This window comes from Zerene cesonia, chromosome 1 (assembly GCF_012273895.1).
Source record: "Zerene cesonia ecotype Mississippi chromosome 1, Zerene_cesonia_1.1, whole genome shotgun sequence".
NCBI classification, from domain to species: Eukaryota; Metazoa; Arthropoda; class Insecta; order Lepidoptera; family Pieridae; genus Zerene; species Zerene cesonia.
The window spans coordinates 2,947,698-2,967,394 of NC_052102.1; the positions used below are offsets into that span (position 1 = coordinate 2,947,698).

Consider the following 19,697-nt stretch of genomic DNA (forward strand, 5'->3'; position numbering starts at 1 on the left):
TTATTTAAAATCAACAATTAAATGATTGGCCACAGAACATTTACAATGCGATCTTATAATAGGTTCAACATTTAATGGTATTTACAATGGAGGAGTTAAAGTCTATTTAACTAAATGGGAACACCATGATGGTATAAACTAATTGTACCTACTAATATTCTTACATTTATTATAATGATTTTTATAACAACAACGAACAAAATAAAAATATAATATACATATAGATAATATGTAACTATGTCACTCAAGATTTTTGCACTCGTTAGGACTACACCTTGAAAATTAATATGCTTGCTAGTTGTCTGCATAGGCTTAAAAATAACGAAAAAGTAAAAAAGTACTTTTTCGTAGTAAAAGTACGTTTTAAGCCTATGTTCACCGTTTTTATTCGAAAATGCTATTTCATTTTTAGTAATATAAAAGATTATTTTTTGTTGCATGGAATATTCATTAATATTTTCTTGGGATATGGCATCTCCTTCAATGCACGATGCAGATTAAGTACATCTAGTCATACATAGAAATCTAAATAATGACTAGAAATGGGAAGATACATTAAAATTAGAAAATAAAATTAATTTATATAAAATTAATCTAAACGTGAAGCAAAAACTCTATAATATTCCTTTTATTATTTTAAAAAATATTAACATTTCTCTCTTTTTCTATATAAACCATAAGTGTGTTAAATTTCTAAATCCTCCTTTCTTCGCGCTATTTTCGTAAAAAGGGATACAAAGTTTTTGCTTTACGTATTAATATATATACTTAGTTAATAAATAGGTACATTATCGAGATACATTTAAAAGTTAAAGTACACCTTGGCCTGAATCCTTTTCTTTCCTTAACCTTCCCAGACCTTTCTTTAATTCCCGTCGTCCATCTTGATAATTGTGGCCCTACCCTAGGCAAACCACTAGAGTAGGCGCTCTGGCAATAAATATATATTAAATAATAAAAAGAACCAGTTATAGATAGCTACATGTCCCTATACAATTTCATATAAAATTTGACAAAAGGACACATCGATTAGGTATGAATTAAACAGATACATAGATATAAGAAGATTTAAAAACATACAATTACATTCTTTCAAAATTGCTCAACATACAATTATTCAAATATATTAAACATCCCCGTATATCAATAATCCAGGACGTCTTTAATAATCCTGTTGATAACGTCATCGTTGAGGACGTCAGGATTATCAACTGTTGAACGAGTACATCATAAAAGAAAATAAATTATTATCGACATACACTATGTATATCTAGTAAGCCAATGGGTATTCCCAGAAATTTCACATTTAGCGTGATATCTTAATCCAATCAATACAATCGACATTATTGAGTTTTGCTACGATTAATATCACGCCTGTGTATCTGCATCAGTGTAATGCGACGGTCCTTCAGCCGAACACACGGAGTCTTCCGGAGTTCGAGACGCGTCTCCGGCCTCGCTCGCTTCCACCGCACCTTTGTTCTTACCACCGCGACGAGCTTGTAAAGCCTAAATAAATAACAATTTGTATGAAAAACATATACTGGGTTTATTCTATGTGAAGGCATAGAAAGGTACGGCCTTACTACAAATTTAAATTGAGTTACAACATCTTGAAGCACCATTTTCGCTCTTAATTTCAATAAATTCTGATTGCAATAAAGGTGAGTAAAGCCGTTGTTTCTTAAATAGAAGCAAAATGTTTAATTGTTTAAATTAATAGATTAAGCAAAAACTTCAATGACATTTAACAGTCAACACACTACAAAAATCGCGTGTTCCAATAAGTAACAGAAGCTCAATCAAACACATTTAGTTCAATAATAACATTGTTAATAAATCACACATCGTGTTCAAAACGCTTTTAAAATTTCAAAGTGTAAACCCACATAGATAGCGGTGACAACGTAGCTTTAAAAATCGCCGAGTGCGCGACAATAACATGGATGTGCTTTATTCGTACCATCCTTTTTACAGAACGAACGAAAAATATTAAAAACTTCCAAAAATTAGTGTAGAAATTTCCCCTTCAGTTAGGAGAAATAATTGCTCAATGGCACCCGGCGAGAAGCGTTACATAGCTTGCACGGTAGCATAGGTGAGTGCTCAGGGTCAGGGTGTGCCTTGTATGCACTAGGAGAGATTTGGGGCGAAGGCCAGACAACCACAAGGGGCATGCGGGTGCTCCGTGGTGCACATGCTGTATATATCATAACACCTTACCTTTTCGCGACTGCCCTTTTTCTAGGTGGGGCAGAATGGAATGTGAAACATGGAATTAATGACAATGAAGATGAGGTTCCGTAACTAAAATTGTTAAGGTTTGTTAGTAATCCAGGGCGCAATCGGCTTAAGATCACAACATCAATATTAGGATACGAGTTATATACAAAAAATATAGGGAGTCTTTAACAGATATTCAATAGGTGAGTGTAATATTACAATGACGTATTTTTCTCAAGCTTGTGAAAGCTCTCTTTAGTATTTACCTATATTTTATTCCTCTTTATTCTAACTAAAATTACACAATAAATATTGCTTTTCGTGATTATAATTGATATTTGTAAACATGAACTAAAACTAAATAATTGTATTTTAATTCGTTTGTACATACTTGTAAAGAAAAGCGTCTATGTGGAGGTTTCCGTCCTCCTCTACGTTTGCTGATGTGAGGATTGTCCCTCCGTAGCGTCTTGTTGCGAAGAATCTCTAGTTGCACGTACAGCCTTTTCAGTTCAGCTCGCACCTCCTCCGAGGTAGGTTCCTCTTCTCCCTCAACACCGAACCCTTCTGCAGGTCCCCGGCGTGATACCTACGTAGATTAAAGAATTTTAATAGATTTGGCTACAATGTTATGTATAGAACGAGTTTTATTGGATATGTGTTTTTATAACTGATTTTCATTATTTCCGTATTCCTGTTTACAGTATATTCACATTTTCTCAAATGAATAATTTTCAAATTCAACATACTTCTTGAGCCAAAGACCTCGCCCGATAACCGTGCCAGAGCCTGGGCGCAAGAACACAAGCAAGTGCCGCCCCCGAAGACAGGTGCGCGCGGGCGGCGGACGCGAGGGGCGAGCGCTCCGGGGCCGCGCCGGTTAAGGCTGCCACCCGCCACGCGATGCCGCAAGCTCCCTCTATCCATAGAGCAGCGGCTAGCCAACCGCGCTCCTGAAGATATTACACAAATGTTTTGTTAATGTGAACGCTATGCAATCCAGATAAGAATGGCTCGACTTACGCCATATTTAATTATTGGTGTTAATTCATACCGATACTAATTTTGAGCTATATATGTAATACAATAAAACAATCACGTTTATACTTAAATTTGAAGAGGGTAAGTGGGTATAAAAAGGATATTTTTCAAATGACATTTGACACATAAAGGTTCGAAAAATCTATTTTCTTAGTCTCCGTTGGATCACATAGTAGTTAAGGAATTGCAAGCAAACTGACAGGGGATATCTCTATCCTTCTTATCTAGACAGCTAAGTACAATAGATTGATGGTATTTTGACGAATGAATAATATATCTGAGAAAGGTTTTGACAAAAAAGACTGTTGGTTTTGTCAATTAACATATTTTTTTAATGTTGCATTTTGATTTCAATCTATTTTAATTAAAATCTAATAAACTTAGAGTTTACTCGACAAAACAAAATGTGATGAGATAAAAAGAGTTTTTTTATAAACTTTAACTATACGAAAGACTTTCGAACTTTAAAATTTACCTAAGTCTGCTTAAAATAGAGCTTCGTAATAAAAAATTCTAACTAGCATGAATTCTGCACGTTTTCGCAAGCATTGTTTCTAACAAGAAAAAACACGTGTTGCCGGTATGCGAAATGAACACTTATGAAGGTCAAATCCGTACCAAGCAACTAGGTCAGACATGTCATCAAAATTTATCGGCTATCGTTTTCAATTGTACCGGTATTTGCCATATAGATCAACGATTCCATACGACTACGAAGTATCAATTGGCTATTGTACTAAAATGCTTCAAGGATTTTGACTGTTATTAAAGATGGTGACAAATTTATGCATTTAATATGGTTTCGCGATTACTCTATATCTATTTGTTTAGTTTTAAAATAACATACATGTATTTTATAGCATATGTAAAATTATTTAAAGTAAATTGAATCATAGCGGGCAACCGAGCTGGTACTTTGCCTGATGGTAAGGCAAAGCAAGGTTTATCGGCGAGGGATTAGAAAAGGATTGATTACGGAAATTAAGGAATAGTCTGTGAAAGGTGAGGAAAAGAATACGGATCTTAATAACTTATATTAATCATAGCCACATTTCATAATAAACTGAAATATAAGTAGTGTGATTTTAATTGGCAGACATAAGTTCTGTCATTAATTAAATAACATTTCGGGCCAAATTAATGAACGTTTCTGGAAACGGCAATTAAAATCATTCGATATTTTGAACATTGCAGTGGTGTGATTATGAAATTCTTTATGAAAAATCTGTGTTTACTTCTGATGCAACATGCATACGTTATAGTGTACTAAATGAGGTACACTATTTGTGGGAAGTTACTTCTGTGTCATGCTTACCTTTGAGCATAATTTGATTCGAACTTTGTGCAAATGAAGAATTATGCATCATGAATTATGAAAGATTTGGGAGTATATAGATAAATTAAATCTTAGGGAAATATATGGACAAAGTGAAGAGGCATCTTTCTAATGGTGAAAGAATATTGAAAATCGATCCAGCAGTTTTTGTGTAAAAACATAACAAACATACATGCTAAAAAATAATTGTTGCCTCTCTAAATTATTAGTCAAGATTAGTAGGTATACATTAATTTGCATATAACCTGAAACGGCACATTGGCATTCCTCGCCGCGTGGGCTATCCTGAGCCCAGCCAGCAGCAGCAGCACCTCCGCACCAGCGGTGACGTGGTGCCAGGCGGCGCGGGCACATCCGCCGCCGATGTCGTCCTCACACGCCGACGTCGCAGTGAATGCGGCCAGGTAACACGCCGCTCCTATTAACATGGCAGCCACTATTCGAAGGACCTATAAATACGATGTTATTTTGTAATAATAAAATATTATTGAGCCAATCGATTATTGTTTTTTGGATCAATATGGAAAGACCCTTTATGCACACGATTTTTGTGTACAAGTTTTTTATTATTTAAATTGATTATAAAAATCTTAAATGATGTTATATTACGCGAAATATAGAATTTCAGTTTGAATTTTGTCACATAGAAATTTGGTTTAGGTGGCGATAGTTGTATTGGTTGAAATTTGTTAGAATTTAAGTCTATATAGCACAAGCTTTCATGAATCAAACGTCTGATACGATACTGACATACATGTTACTAAAACAAGCGAATATTCTGATGCATAATACAAACAGTTGCCTCCGCTTACACATCAAATCTACGGAAATCCGTAGGCTTTAATGCATAGAATATGCTATAACATCGTCCGAAATGCTCTGACAGCCAACCGTTAAATTATTCCACACGAGATTCATCCGTTGCATTAATTGATTGTATTAGATATGTATGCTCTGGTATTGATAAATATTAGAAGCTATTGCTTATTTAAAAATTATGTAAATTATGTAAATAGTTTAAAAAAAAGGTGTGTTTGCGATTCACACACGAAAAAAATGACTTGAATATATATAAAATATAAACTAGTACGTATATTTCTGTCTCATTCTTTGCCGGCTTCATTCTACACATTTTTGTATTTCTGTCTCATACCTGTCGTTTTTCCGTTGCATCAGGTTTGAAATCACAACGATTCTAAAGAAGTTTCACTTCAAAAACCAATTTCGCATATGTACATTTGGTACCGTATATATTTAATGTTATTTCCTACAACAATACCTAAGACTTTGTTTTTTATTGATTATACTTCAGAGTACCTCAGCGTCTCTAGGGGTCCATCTATGTGCCTTTCTCGTACGGAACTCGGCTAGTAGGACCCAAAGGCGTAAGACCACAGACCCGTAGCAGGCTACGAAGCCGAGTTCACGTAGCCACGCGCCAAGGACGCAGCGCCAGCGTGCTGCTGATATGTACTGCGACGCTGCCTTTAAGAAAATGTTATTTATTTTATTGTTTCATTAATAATATATATGTATCAACTGCGAGTATTAATGCTCATTTCACGAATATAATAATGCGTGTCTCGTCGTAGATACGGTCGTAGTAAATAAAATATATAACTCTTTAAATTTAATATTATAACCTATAACTCTTAAAATTTTGCATTGTTCAAAAACTCTTTTATTTTTAACTTATCACTTACAGTTTATTATTATCAACTTTCGGTATTATCTGTTTTCATGTACCTAGTAAATAGCGGATCATAACAGATATTATCCTCTTCACATATTTGTATTATCACTCCTCAAGTTATCTGAGTAAAATATTACGTATAGTGTATTATATAATGTAGTGTACTTACTGAACCATACATAAACATTGCACCAATGAGAACAACTTCCAATACAGTCCACATACCCATAGCAACTGCCTGTAAAAATAATTACACCTAAATGATAAACCTCATTCCCGTATTAATTTAAAAATAACATATGGTTCCATAGAAAATCTAAAAATCATAATCCAAAGTTATTTCACAAAACTACGCTAGTAAACGCATATATAAAAAAAACCTATTGTTTTTAAATAATAAATTAAAATTGTATTTAAACATATTTTATCATTTCTCATATAAATAGAGATTCCCATTTGTCATCTCTAATGCTTACTTTGCATTTTCTCTTCTTCAAGATAATGAGCCCAATGATGATGCAAAGCAGCATCCCTGCGAGGTTCGCTGCTAGAAGCGCCGCTCTGTACGTTTCAGGCAGGCAGGCTGTCGCATTGCTGCCAACGCCACACGGCGTGCATTTAAGCCGACCTATTTCCTCCAGCTTTCTACCAGATATCCAGCCCCCACCACTTTCGTGCCAATGATCCGATCGACACTTGCAATGATACTGAAAAATACCAAACCAGTTTGTATATTCATGTGCGTGAAGTAATAACAACATTTATAGTTTGAATAAAACGACATTACTTCTAACTTTCGATCTTGATTCGCTGATGGGTAAGCTTCGCAATCAGTTGTCATGGCATCACACAATGGGGTTCCTCCAAACCATTCGTACATAGAATCTTCACAGGGTAGTGTAGGCAAGCGTCGAAATATAGCTGCAGCAGCCCGTGCCGCTCCCGAACCTCTGGCAGCGGCAGTTCCACCCCACCACCCAATTTCACCTTCACACGAATACCATGCATTGGACCATATCACAAGACTAGCATTCCAAGCGGACGCGAGAGTGCGCCAGAACTGTTGTAATGTAGCTGAGTTGTTCTGTTGAAACACTATAAGACGATCAGCTTCTGGAATAAAGAGAACTCCTAGGCTGAGTTGAGGTGCACCCAGAGCGACTGCTGCAGGTGGTGGGTGAAGGGGAGTGCGAGCTGCAGCGCGGGCAAGGGCGGAAGCTCTTGCCTCATCCGCCACGCCTTGATCAACCAGCTCTGATAACGCACGGGCAACTTGCACCACTGCAGCTTCATATTCCCTCACGTTCTGTTAAAGATAAACTCTAATGTAAATTAACAATCCTTTTGATAAGGAAAAAAAAACTTCATTTAATTTAGCCAGTTTTCAGAATCAAGGTTTTATAGCAACATTTTCAACGCCTTTTCAACTTACCGATGGCAGCGGCGGCGGCCTCCTCAGCAGCAGCGACTCGCAGGCGGCAGGCGGCGGGACCGGGCCGGCGGGCGCGGCGGCGACGGAGCACCACGCCAGCGCCAGCGCCGCACCCCGCGCCCACCGCGCCCACATCACTCACCTTGTACCCTGCTGACAGCGCAGATCATTTTGAAATTGTGAATGAAATACGGATAACAAAATCTTTTATAATCTCATTTGATTCTATAAAGTGAAATAAAATCATACTGTAAAATGATTATGTAAATGAAGAATACACAATAATTATGAGGTATGGTGAGTTATATAATAAAATAACATATTAAAAATTATTGTACGTTATAGGTATTAATTTTCCTGTTTATTCTATTGTGATTGTATTATGGTAGAAATATATATTTTACAATAATACAAAGGGTCTCAATATATGTTGAGATACTCATGTAATTATAAATGATTGGTCTGGTCTGGTCTGAAAATTTGTACGTCCACGTACGAATTTCCAGACAGCAAAAACTTTCATCGTTGAACAACATACGCAAACTTGGATTAAATAATCATTAACAAAAATACTACATATATGTCAATATTATATGATAAGAATTGGATAGGAAATATATTTGACAGGACCACTTGTAGAGTTCTGTCGTAAACATTGGCACAGATAAGATATAAATATCTATTCCATAATTCAACATAACTTGTTATATAATCACAACAACGCTTATGGATACTTCATTCAATATCTTTAGGTTACTTTGGGTGGTGCAGAATAATTATTGTTGATATTTTATAGGTTTTTACATAATTCAATACATAAATACAGTAATCAATCGAATAAAGTGTGCAAAAATGACTAAACCTTTATGTGCTACAATAACACGAAAATTATTGAAAAATATAAATACAAGTGTAGTATGTACCGGACCTTAGACGCTTGACGTATACGGTACGATATAATACGTTAAATCAAAAAGCTGAGAATAAGTCGAATAGCCGATCGCTGATTCCATTAGTAATCCTTTTCGATTGCCTCTTTACGAGGCGACTTTCAACCGATATGAAAGCGATTTAGATCGTGTAAGTTAAGATTTCGCAATACAATTGTCCATGCTCGCGTAGCAGGAAATAGATCTGAGAACGTTTCTACGGATTAATTTTTCTCTCCGACTGCGGACGAATAACGAGTAATTTCCCTGGACTGGGAATTGTGAATCCCTATAATATGTCTGCTCTTGGCGATAAGATTTATGTCTGATATGCTTAGTAGATTTAAGCATACGCATACACTATAAGACTGTGTTTTATGGGAGTTTAGCACATTTATTTTAGAGTGTATAATGGAAACCTAATAGTTTAAAAAGGAATAACTGTATCTTGCGTGGATGACAAAAAATGTTATATAAATATTCCGCTCGAGAGCATTATGTAAATATGTCAATAAGCAAATACTACAAATAATAAACGTTATCATTTTCAATTATTAACTGCATTTTGTTTAATTATTTGCATTTGTTCAATTGTTTACCTATAATTTAATTTTACAGGTTTCATAATAAAATTTTTGTTTATACCTCATTTAAAGGCTATTTTAAGATTAGAAAAAATGGCAAATAGGAATGCACCACGTATTGCATTTAAAAGGCTCAGACGTTTAGCAAATATGCATTTAAAGATTAACGTAGATAATTATATCCAAGTGATTTTTATTATATTATCGACTTGTTGGTGCCGCGTCATCGTTCGCACGAACTTTGAACCCTAACAAACTGGAGGCTTTGCTTTGCCTTCCCGAATTTCCGCAAATATCGTTGATTTCAACATCAAATGTTTCAGATCTTGATTATTAAGTCGACAGAAAATTGCCGTCAGACCAGAAATTTGCTAAGACCTCATTCCTATTCCTTTTATAGTGTAGCTGGGCTGTTGGAATTCCATCTCAGGTGTTCCAGATCTACAACTTTATACTCTCAACAGAAAATGATCATCTCGTGTTATTTATATGCAACTCATTTATAGGAGGTCCGTTGTGGTTCTGCATCAGGTGTTCCAGTTTTCGAAATAAATTACAACCTATATGTTTCCCAGCCTTAATACCTATACAACAAAAAGCTTTCATTCAAATACGTCCACTTGTTCAGGAGATTAGCGTGTACAAACCAAAAGACAAACAACAGACACAATTTTTGTTTGACAAAACAGACACAATTTTTGTTTGAATTCGTGCTCTATTACTCTTTTTAAATCCCCGCAATTTTTTTTAATATCTTACATGATTAGGATACGGAAACATTATGACAACAGAATAATAAATAGAAACGACTGGAAACGGATGTTTTGGAGACGGATGCAATTTTCGCTTTGAAGTAGATAAAGATAAGGGTTTATTAAGATTTAAGATAAGCTTCTGATAATGGAAGAGTAATAATAATATTTTAAAATGACGGTTGTGAATTTTAACATATTATTGGAATTGTACTAAACCTATATACACATACATACCTACTAGTGTTCCATTAGGTCTATCCAAAAACTAAATGTTATAATTTTGAGATTTGTTTGGCCACATACACTTACAAGAGCAAGTTGTATGTAGATAACTTTTGATACCTACCTACATATTTAAATTGTAATCCAAGATTGGGTTCAACACTACGTAGCCACTATCAACTTCACCGCCATAAATTATAAAAAAAGTCATATATTAAGTTATAAACAGTCAGAAAGGTTTTCTGAAAATTATTGAGGCATTTATTCATTGTAATAAAACAATTTCGAAGTTATTGTAGGAAACTTTTATCAAAACAGGTTTTTTCTTGATATACTGAGCTTTCAAATTATGATTTACCCGTATGAAAATTTTGGTAATATAAACTCTATAAATATTATTCTGCCAAACGTTAGCAAATGAAATTAATTATTTCTGTGTTTAAAAAAAAGAGTAGAAACGTGTAGGTATTAGACGGGGAAATAATAATTGATACAATAATTGTAATTCTTTGTATTTGTTCCATGATTATTTTTTGTTTGAAAGATCCGTTGGATTTAAATTAAGTCCAGGTCTGACAATTTGAAGGCGGTTATACATATTTTTCAAAGAGGATTTTCTTGATAGCAGTGTAACCGCACGATGTATATATACATGGACTTTGAAAGGCTTAGGTATTCACAGAACGTTATAAATTTCTCGCCAATAAACGTTACAAATACCGAAATAAATCTCAACATGCTGCTACAAATAATATGAGTCAATGCCAACCACATTGGCTGCTATCATGGCGCTTTTATTTAGCCAGTGGTTCTTAAATATTGGTTCATTTCGCCAAAGAAAATATGTCTTGACTCTCGACATTATATAGCACATAGAATATAAAAGTATACATTTAAACAGAACAAAATATCTTCCATAAAAGCAACTCGGTACACATTTTTCTAAAAGCTCTACCGTTGAGACTTTTCTTCATTTCCTAAGTGCATTTTGTACGTGAAGTAGGAAAATTCTATATATTTCTTTGCATATTATCTGTGTTATTTGTAAACGTAATAAATAAATATAATAAAAACGCATAAGATATGAAAATATAAATATCTAAATATCTAAATAAGACCCTACGGTCTTTAAGAAAATTATGAATTGATATTTTTAAAACTGAAGTAAAAAAAGGAGTTTTGCACTTTAAAATGCACTTCGTTGAAACAAATCTAATCTATGACTTGTACCAAATTAACAAAAGAAGTTCAAGAATCTCGGTGTGATTTATAGTCGACTTTTACGGTTTGCAAATATATTATTTTTAGACAATGGCATCATGGTTCAATGTCTCTGTGATTTTCTATCTTCTTATTATATATTTAAAGAACAAAAATAAATTTTCACTAATAATTTTTATTATATTTACATAGATTATTTAAAGTTGTATATTTTATATTGATAAGCACCACTTCTCTGATTATACGCGTGCTTAAATCTGTCATTATTGTATAAAATTTGTTTCTATATTATAACTGACACTGGCAAATAGTTCTGACTTATTTCCATTAAAAAAAATAAAATAAATAAATAAATAAATATCATATCAAATTATGTTGAGTAAAATATACAATCATGATTAATTAAATTATAATAATTGCATAGAAGACAGAGCGAGCTTTTGACAGATGGAAATTGAAAAATGGATATTTTAAAACAAGTTCCGCAAATTTTTGCTATCGAAACCGTTTTGTTTGGCAAAATGCCAATATCAACGATTGTCAACGGCCCGTGAACTATTGAAATGTATGCATTTTATGAGTTGAACTCATTTTGCTTGATAAAGTACCAACACTATTATTTCATTAATACCTACATACAAGTCAGTGAAGCCAATTCTGAGAAACTTTTTTTATAACGCTATTCTGTCTTACTCTTACACTTTGGATTTTGGAAGTATGAAAAATAGATGTTGGCCGATTCTCAGACCTACCCGATATGCACACAAAATTTAATGAGAATTAGTCCATCCGTTTAGGAAGAGTATGGTAACTATCATTGTGACACGAGAATTTTATATATTAGACGAGAATTTTACATATATAGAGATATATATAGAAAAGCTCTTCTAACTTATACACAAATGTACACTAAATTGTGATCAACAGAAGAATATGTAGAAAACTGAAGAGTTTATTTGTTCGCTCGTCTTAGGAACTGCTGAACCGATTTGTAAAATTGTGGTACAGGGATTTGTTGATACCCAAGAAAGGCATGGATAGCCGGTATAACTATCTGGGTAAAACCTCGGAACTGGATATATTTCCCTTAGGCTATGTGGGTGAAGCCGCGCGAAAAGATTGTTATACAATATAGGAACAATACAGGGATTAAAAACTTGACATTAAATTATTGTAAAGATTTCTCTCATAATTATAATGTTGCGGGTAATAGAGCCTAGTTTAGTGACCTTGTATACCGTAGACTTCGTCAATACCAATTAAAAGTTTCATTTGAACAAGAGCAAAGTGCTTCATAATAGTAATCTAACAAACAAATCACATCAAAAGAAATTACGTACCAAATATTATTCTTAAATCATCTATGAATATGGGAGTCGTGCACGCTTCGGCACGAATCGGGTCAGCTCGGACCGAGGAAGGTATCACACCCCACCATCTTCGGTGAAATATTAGCATGCTACTGTGTTTCCTACGGTGAGTTGGAAAACCGGTGGCCCGTTTCCTTTTCCTCACCCTTCCCAAACCGTTCCTTCTTTCCATTCGTCAATCCTTTCCTTATCCCTTAGGTACCACTTAAAAGCGGGTAGCGTATTCGCTGAGACACTACCTTTGCGAATCTTCATCGTGGTGGTCCGTCTGATCACTTACCATCAAGCGAACCACCAGCTCATTTTCTCGATATAACATAATAAGAACCATCAGGCGAACGACCAGCTCAATTGCCCGTTATGAAATAAAAAAATCTATATTTTTGCTTACTTATGTAGGTATGTACAAAACGTGCTAACCGTTTTGCCGTCAAAATTATGCAATTAAAAGACTTAAACACTTTTAAATAGAGATGTAAATATTATGATGATCGTAAAACGGAAGCGACCCAGAGATGAGTTTACAAATTTTGTTTATAATACCGCTCCAAAGTATAATAATATTCTTGTGAATATTCGTCAACACATTATCTGTTCGTAAGATATGAAGCAGTGGATGTATTTCTGTGCGGCTGGCAGCACCTAATGTAAACAATTTGTAATTTTTCTACGTGATGTATTTCGGCTTTTGTTTTGAGTGTGAGGCAACGATTTTATTACAGCGGTTAATGAATATGTGTATGGCTCTATGAGTGTTTTGTGGGATGCTTCACGCTAAGTGAGAATTTAAATATCACAGTCAGGTTGACATCGTTTTAATTATTAGGAAGAAATAAATGTACTTAATCTATGCGTAGTACGATGAAGAGAAATTATGTATTCGCTTTTTTTTAAATAATTTTTTTAGTGGGCTTTTAAGCTATTGTTTATGTCAGTCACATTGAAACCAACACACTTATAAACTAAATACAAACTTAATTAAAATAAAAAAAATAAAGAAATTAAAACAAAACAAATCTTTCTCATGTATTCGCTTGTTTTAATGAATTTTGTCACCGACAAATCGCAAATTTTCAGTTTAATTACATAGCTGCCCTTATTTGGAATAATTAGGTGCGAAAGGATTGCTTATCGCCATTTTAATCACACTAATATTATAAATGTGAAAATTTGTTTATTTGGATGTTTGTCCGTCAATCACGCTGAAACTACAGAACGGATTTTGATGAAATCTGGTATACAGACAGGGTATGCTGACTTGGGTGATAGCATAATTTTATCCCGATTAAATGCTCCCTTGGGATTAAATTATTTGTAAATGTAAGCCCGCGGCTTCGCCCGCGTGTGAAAGCTACGTTACCATAAATTAAAAGATTTAAAAACATTTGTATCAAAATATTAACCGTCTTCACACTATAAATTATGATAAGTCATATCGAAATCGTTGCTTCATCCAAGATGCTTGATGATTAAATGTTATTACATGCTTTGAGCCCCACACAATTTTGACGTTTCGTAGGTGTATAATTTTTCTGCTAAGAATTATTGTATTATTATATTTATATTCTGCGGTAAGTTTAATTTATATCATTCCCTTTATTTGAGGTCCTGCATTTTTGGGGGAAGGCGCTTATAATATCTTAATTTTCGTCTTTTTATATTTTTTCCCCTTTTGAGTACATTTTTATGAGAAATTTTGAAAGAATAGAAAAAATTTGATCACGAGGCAGGATTCGAACCTGCGTTTCTTGCCTAACCGTAGCAACTGTATGCCTAGCCTCTCGGCCACCCGTGAAACGTACATTTTTATATTTTTGTGTGGGTTTAATTTATTGTTTTAAAATTTTGTTATCTAATTCCTTCTATAGAATATTTTAATTAACTATAGCCAACACCCTCAGCCACTCAGGCGAAGTGTTTATCGATGTTTCGAGTGACACTCAGAACTCATATTTAGCTACACTTCTTGCGTCGTCTCAATAGCTTACTTTCGACACAAATTTTTGACAATAAAATGCGGTACGATTTACTCTTGGTATCATAAAAGTTATTTTGGGCGTAAATTTTCATTACAATTGTGCACTGCAATAGAGGTGTTGCTAATATCGTATTAAATTATTCCTGTAAAGGCATTTGATAAAATAAGAAATAACACAAACGAAACTATTCTAATTTTAAGTTTAAATATTTAACTAATATTCTGTCGTCGATTCTCTACCATATATTATTTCACAAGTCTCAGAAATGCTGAGGATGAGCAAAATATTCGTAAATATATCAAAATTCTCTTCTCAAGTTCTCCATCCCCATATAACGATAGGTACTATATATTTGTTTGTTCGTTACAGACAAATATATCAATATATCCCACACATTATATAGTTTTCTGTCTAAAATATAGTATTATACATAATAAGGTGGTTGGATATCCATACAATCGACCTGATATTATAACCTAGCCAAATATGAATATCCCGCAATACTTACTGTATAATTCTATTATTTTCTGTGCAACTAACTGTGTCAATAATAAATTATAATGGATGATCCCTCGATTAACAATTATCAATGACATAATAAAATTTAAACTTATTATATCGTAAGCATATAATATAAACTGCGAACATGAGAAAGATTTTATAGTGACGATTATTAGACCATCAACATAATATTGCTACCGTACTTGTACAGAAATAGGCTCACTTGAATGTACATAAAGACGATTTAATAAGTAGGCAAGTACCTTCGATATATTATATAGAAAATAAAGTAGAAACATGATATTGAACACTTCTCGAACTATAGGTAACTAATATTGAGAGTTTTGGAACTTTAGTCGTTTCATACTTGAAACTCTTTCAATTTAGTTATAAATTCAGATAATATCTGAAGGCTTTCAACTAAATAAAAAATGTTTATTACCTATTTTGTATTACACGAAATGCTTCGGATATTTAACATCCACAAACACGCCTGTATGCAACAGTAGGTAATTAATATAACCGGCGCTTAGATATCAAACAGAAGGTATAGTATACTTCACGTTTAATTACACACATACAATATAGATATTATATTTATATAAGACTTGTTTTCAAATTAAACTATTCGTAGATACTCTAGTTGCAAGTATTGTCCGCAGTTTAATATCTAACATCGTATATTTCCACAGTTAATGCATAGTATTAATGTTCAATTTATGACTCAATCGATAGAGTAAACCGCTTATTGGTTACAATTACCTAAAAAACACCAGATAGGAATAGTTTAACTTTCTTTAAACATTGGAACGCATAAATTTATAAATTTAAATAAAGACCAAATTAAACAGTCCGTGAATGCGCCTATATATATGTAAAGGTAAAATTATATTATGCATAAAGACTTCACGACCCACATGCCGCGCGGTGGCCATTGTCCAACCGAATGCACACATATATATACTGTCTTTCGCTATTCATACGTCTGTGAACCATCCATTGGACATGGAGGCCGGTACGACGCTCCATTGAACATGCTTGCATGCTCCATGAGTCTCCGCAAGAATTTATACGAATCTGAGAGAATGTCCAGTCATGTATGCCTCATATGAGATTGTTTGTGCTCCGCTTGAAATATGCAACAGCTATTTCAGTAGAATGTCGTTAGGTCGGCCGTAGTTGCCGCTGACTCATCGTTTTTTATGGAATGTCCAAGCCTTGTAAATTATGAAACAATACAATATATTTAACAACTGTACCTTTTTAGCCTTTTTACATTAATTTGAATCCGACTTAGCATCGCTTTAACCAATAACGATTCTGTTAGTAAAAATTTTCAGACTGTGACCCGCTTTTATTATCTGCACTTCTTATACCTAATATTTAGACTCGATTTTGACCCACTTTAAACGTTAAACGGAAAGTTTTTAATTTAACACTTGGTACACATATGAATGATCTTTGAACACTTACACGGTCTATGAGCAAATGAAACTATTTAGTTGATATTATCTCTAAATCGTGTTTTTTTTTACTCTTTTATTAATATTTGCGTAGGTAACCAATATCTCACGAATTTACATTCTTAAAATGTACATAAAGTTTATTCTATACATATTTTACTACTCTCTTATCAACTGTTCGGCACTAAACATTCTTTATATTCAAAAACAGTGTATTTATATCCCAATCAAATAAAATAGTACCAAACACAGGTACCTAGAGCATCGTTATCGTTTGTTTACTCCTTACAACACCGATACAAACACAGCATTTACCTTTATCCGCATTTAAATAAAATTTGCTATAACTTAACAATTCAAATTATGCAACCTACTTTCATAGTTCACATAGTTAAATTAAAATGCTTGAGATACTTTCCCCTAATTCTATTTATACCGCATACGTGTTGGACAAATAAGATTATTTCTATATGATTTCATTTTGATGACTCATAAAAACGACCTACCCTAATGCTTACACTTAGCGCATTTCAGCCGATATACTTATATAAAAAAACTACCTGCTCGGCACAATTTCACTCAAAAGTAAGTATTTTTATTTCTTGTGTCATTTTGGTACGCAAGCTACATTTCAGCCAAGTTTCATAAAAATCTGTTAAGATGTTTTCACCTGAAATACTAACCAACATTTATCGATCCTTACAAAGTAGGATATGAAATCTAGTGAGGATTGCAAACAAATAATATTAATCATCATACTAATATCATATAGGTTAGAATTCCTATTAAGTCCTAATTATTTAGTTAATGTAAATTGAATAAATAATTGGATATGTACATTTTGTTTTTCTTTTCCAAAGAAAGTTTTTATAAATACCTAATTTTGGAAAGATGTACTTACACTATTATCCTTAAAAACAGCTGCATTTTCTTAAGTCTTAGACGTAGTTTACTCTAGCTGAATCCCATTTTCAACTTATCTTCGAGGAAAGAAGCTTTCCACTTTCATTTTAATCATCAAAATATCAACTTCGCTGATATTTCCAATGAAAAATACAAGTAACCGGTATTGAAAGAAAGTAGTGCTGCTTTAAAGGTTTCGTGATAGAGATTTATTAGGCGCTCCAACGAATTTTAATACGTCATCAAAATCAACAAAAACAGCTTTACCTTGTTAAGATTTTATTTGAAGCAATTTAAATATTTAAAGATATTATGCTTTTATAATACCTGCTGTTGTTACGTTAACCACACATCTATATTTTCAATTTTAGGCGATTTTAAATAAACATATAGTATATAGAATATATTATAATACTTTTAAATATTATAAATAAGCAAAAAAATAACATACAGAAAAATTATGATGTTTAAAAAAATTACCTGATGAAACGAAAACTTTATATCCATTCTGGTTTCCATCAATAAATCCACCACATTTGTACCACACTACGTAAACAATAAAACTACAAGCTATAAATCTATCAACCTTAAACGCCACTGAATGCAAACACTGTAAGTTTTATTTAACACCCATATAACGCAAACATGAAATATCAAAACCTAACCACGTATATGCTGTCACAACAAGGATCTGAACGAGCACATCCTAGTGGGTTGTCATTTGAGTGGAATTAAATCCTGTGAGCAATTATGAAAGCAAATTACACGGTCGGCGAGAAGCGAATTTGATATTTTTAATTTAAGTGTTGTATCGTTGAACCTAAAGACGTTAAATAAATTATTTTATACGGTAAAAACTGTTGGTTTTATATAGAAAAATGCGATTTTTCGGTTGTATGCAAGGATAAAGCGCGTGGTAAAAAGAAACATTCGAGCAGGCGTATCGGCGCGCCACTGGGCGGCGGGCGCTCTCCCGAAACCCGAAGATGTCGACACGAGCCCGTGTCGCGCATGCGCGTTTTCCTTGCCAGTTGCCACGCATTGTTCACACTTCTCTCGTCCTGGAGCTCCTTACCATTAGACATAACATTATGGGCCGTTAGCACATGCTGAATCTGTCAATTTTAATACTAGCTAATCCAATGTATGTAACACAAATCACAATTGGTTTCGCTTGGAAGACTTTATAGGAATTTAACGGTACTGTAATAAACGAGGACACACTGTATACTTCCTTGGCTGAAATTTTTGTTTATTGTAAACGAAATATAAATGTCAAATGATTATCAAATTTATTTCGATGTGAAAAACTATAATGTGTATCTTTACAATAACAAATATTTGGGTTAATTTCATTTAAAACGCAAAAAGACTGCATTACATCTATTGATGTTAATACACTGTAGCTATATATAAAATCAAAGTAGAAGGATAATAATTAATGTTTAATAACATAAATAATAAAGTAAACAAAAATAACCATAACGGCTTCACTTTCACACCTAAATTAAATACCAATCGTTCGAAATATACACATGAATATTTATGAATGCCCAATATAGAACTCAAATAGTCAGGAATGTTTTATAACGAATGAAAGTGTAAAAAAACATTATATTAGTAGGTCGGTAAAATGTCTTCATTAAATAAACATAATAATTTTTAGAGAAAACTAATCCGTATTTAAATTGTTACAGCTGGACCAAATTTTAATGGGATCACACGGAAGGCACAAATCCAAAAAAACAATCGAATAGAGAACCTCTTTTTTAATCGGTTGAAAAATCATAATAATTATCAATTCCGTCTAATATGCCGAAGCTATTAATAGTGTAACAAACACTTTGTGACAATTCAAACAAAACAATTGGACTTAACTTAACCCCTGCATACATTTGTGTATCAGACCGATATTTACCTCGACAGTATCTCTATTTCTAGTTTTCCGCTGTTTCTCTACAAATATTTGGTGTTTGCATTAGGGAACATAATACTCGGATACAGAATAAATAAATTTGACGTTGACCAGCTATCTGATATTTCGT

The 19,697-nt window shown here is 33.5% G+C and overlaps 1 protein-coding gene across 3 annotated transcripts; it reads right to left on the minus strand.

Annotated features, from left to right (window-relative positions):
* Positions 1-662: 662 nt before the first annotated feature.
* Positions 663-18,587, minus strand: LOC119828945 (probable G-protein coupled receptor 158). Of its 3 annotated transcripts, none has more exons than XM_038351286.1 (11): positions 18,133-18,587; positions 7,726-7,875; positions 7,081-7,599; positions 6,770-7,000; positions 6,463-6,531; positions 5,918-6,085; positions 4,846-5,049; positions 2,973-3,176; positions 2,615-2,812; positions 2,224-2,244; positions 663-1,509 (listed from the first exon to the last, which is right to left on the minus strand). In XM_038351286.1, the coding sequence occupies exons 2-11, from the start codon at positions 7,858-7,860 to the stop codon at positions 1,369-1,371; spliced, it is 1,890 nt and encodes a 629-aa protein (XP_038207214.1). In that variant the 5' UTR covers positions 7,861-7,875; positions 18,133-18,587; the 3' UTR covers positions 663-1,368. The 3 variants fall into 3 exon arrangements, with proteins under 3 accessions (XP_038207214.1, XP_038207206.1, XP_038207225.1); XM_038351278.1 differs by having other exon boundaries at positions 7,726-7,878; XM_038351297.1 differs by lacking the exon at positions 2,224-2,244 and having other exon boundaries at positions 7,726-7,878.
* Between the last annotated feature and the right edge of the window lie 1,110 nt (positions 18,588-19,697).

Excerpts from the sequence above, each read along its gene's own strand:
- LOC119828945 (XM_038351286.1), bottom strand. The coding sequence starts at position 7,860 with ATGTGGGCGCGGTGGGCGCGGGGTGCGGCGCTGGCGCTGGCGTGGTGC. Across the intron at positions 6,532-6,769 it reads TGAAGAAGAGAAAATGCAAA|GCAGTTGCTATGGGTATGTG; the intron begins GTAAGCATTAGA and ends TTATTTTTACAG. Across the intron at positions 6,086-6,462 it reads CAATGTTTATGTATGGTTCA|GCAGCGTCGCAGTACATATC; the intron begins GTAAGTACACTA and ends ATTTTCTTAAAG.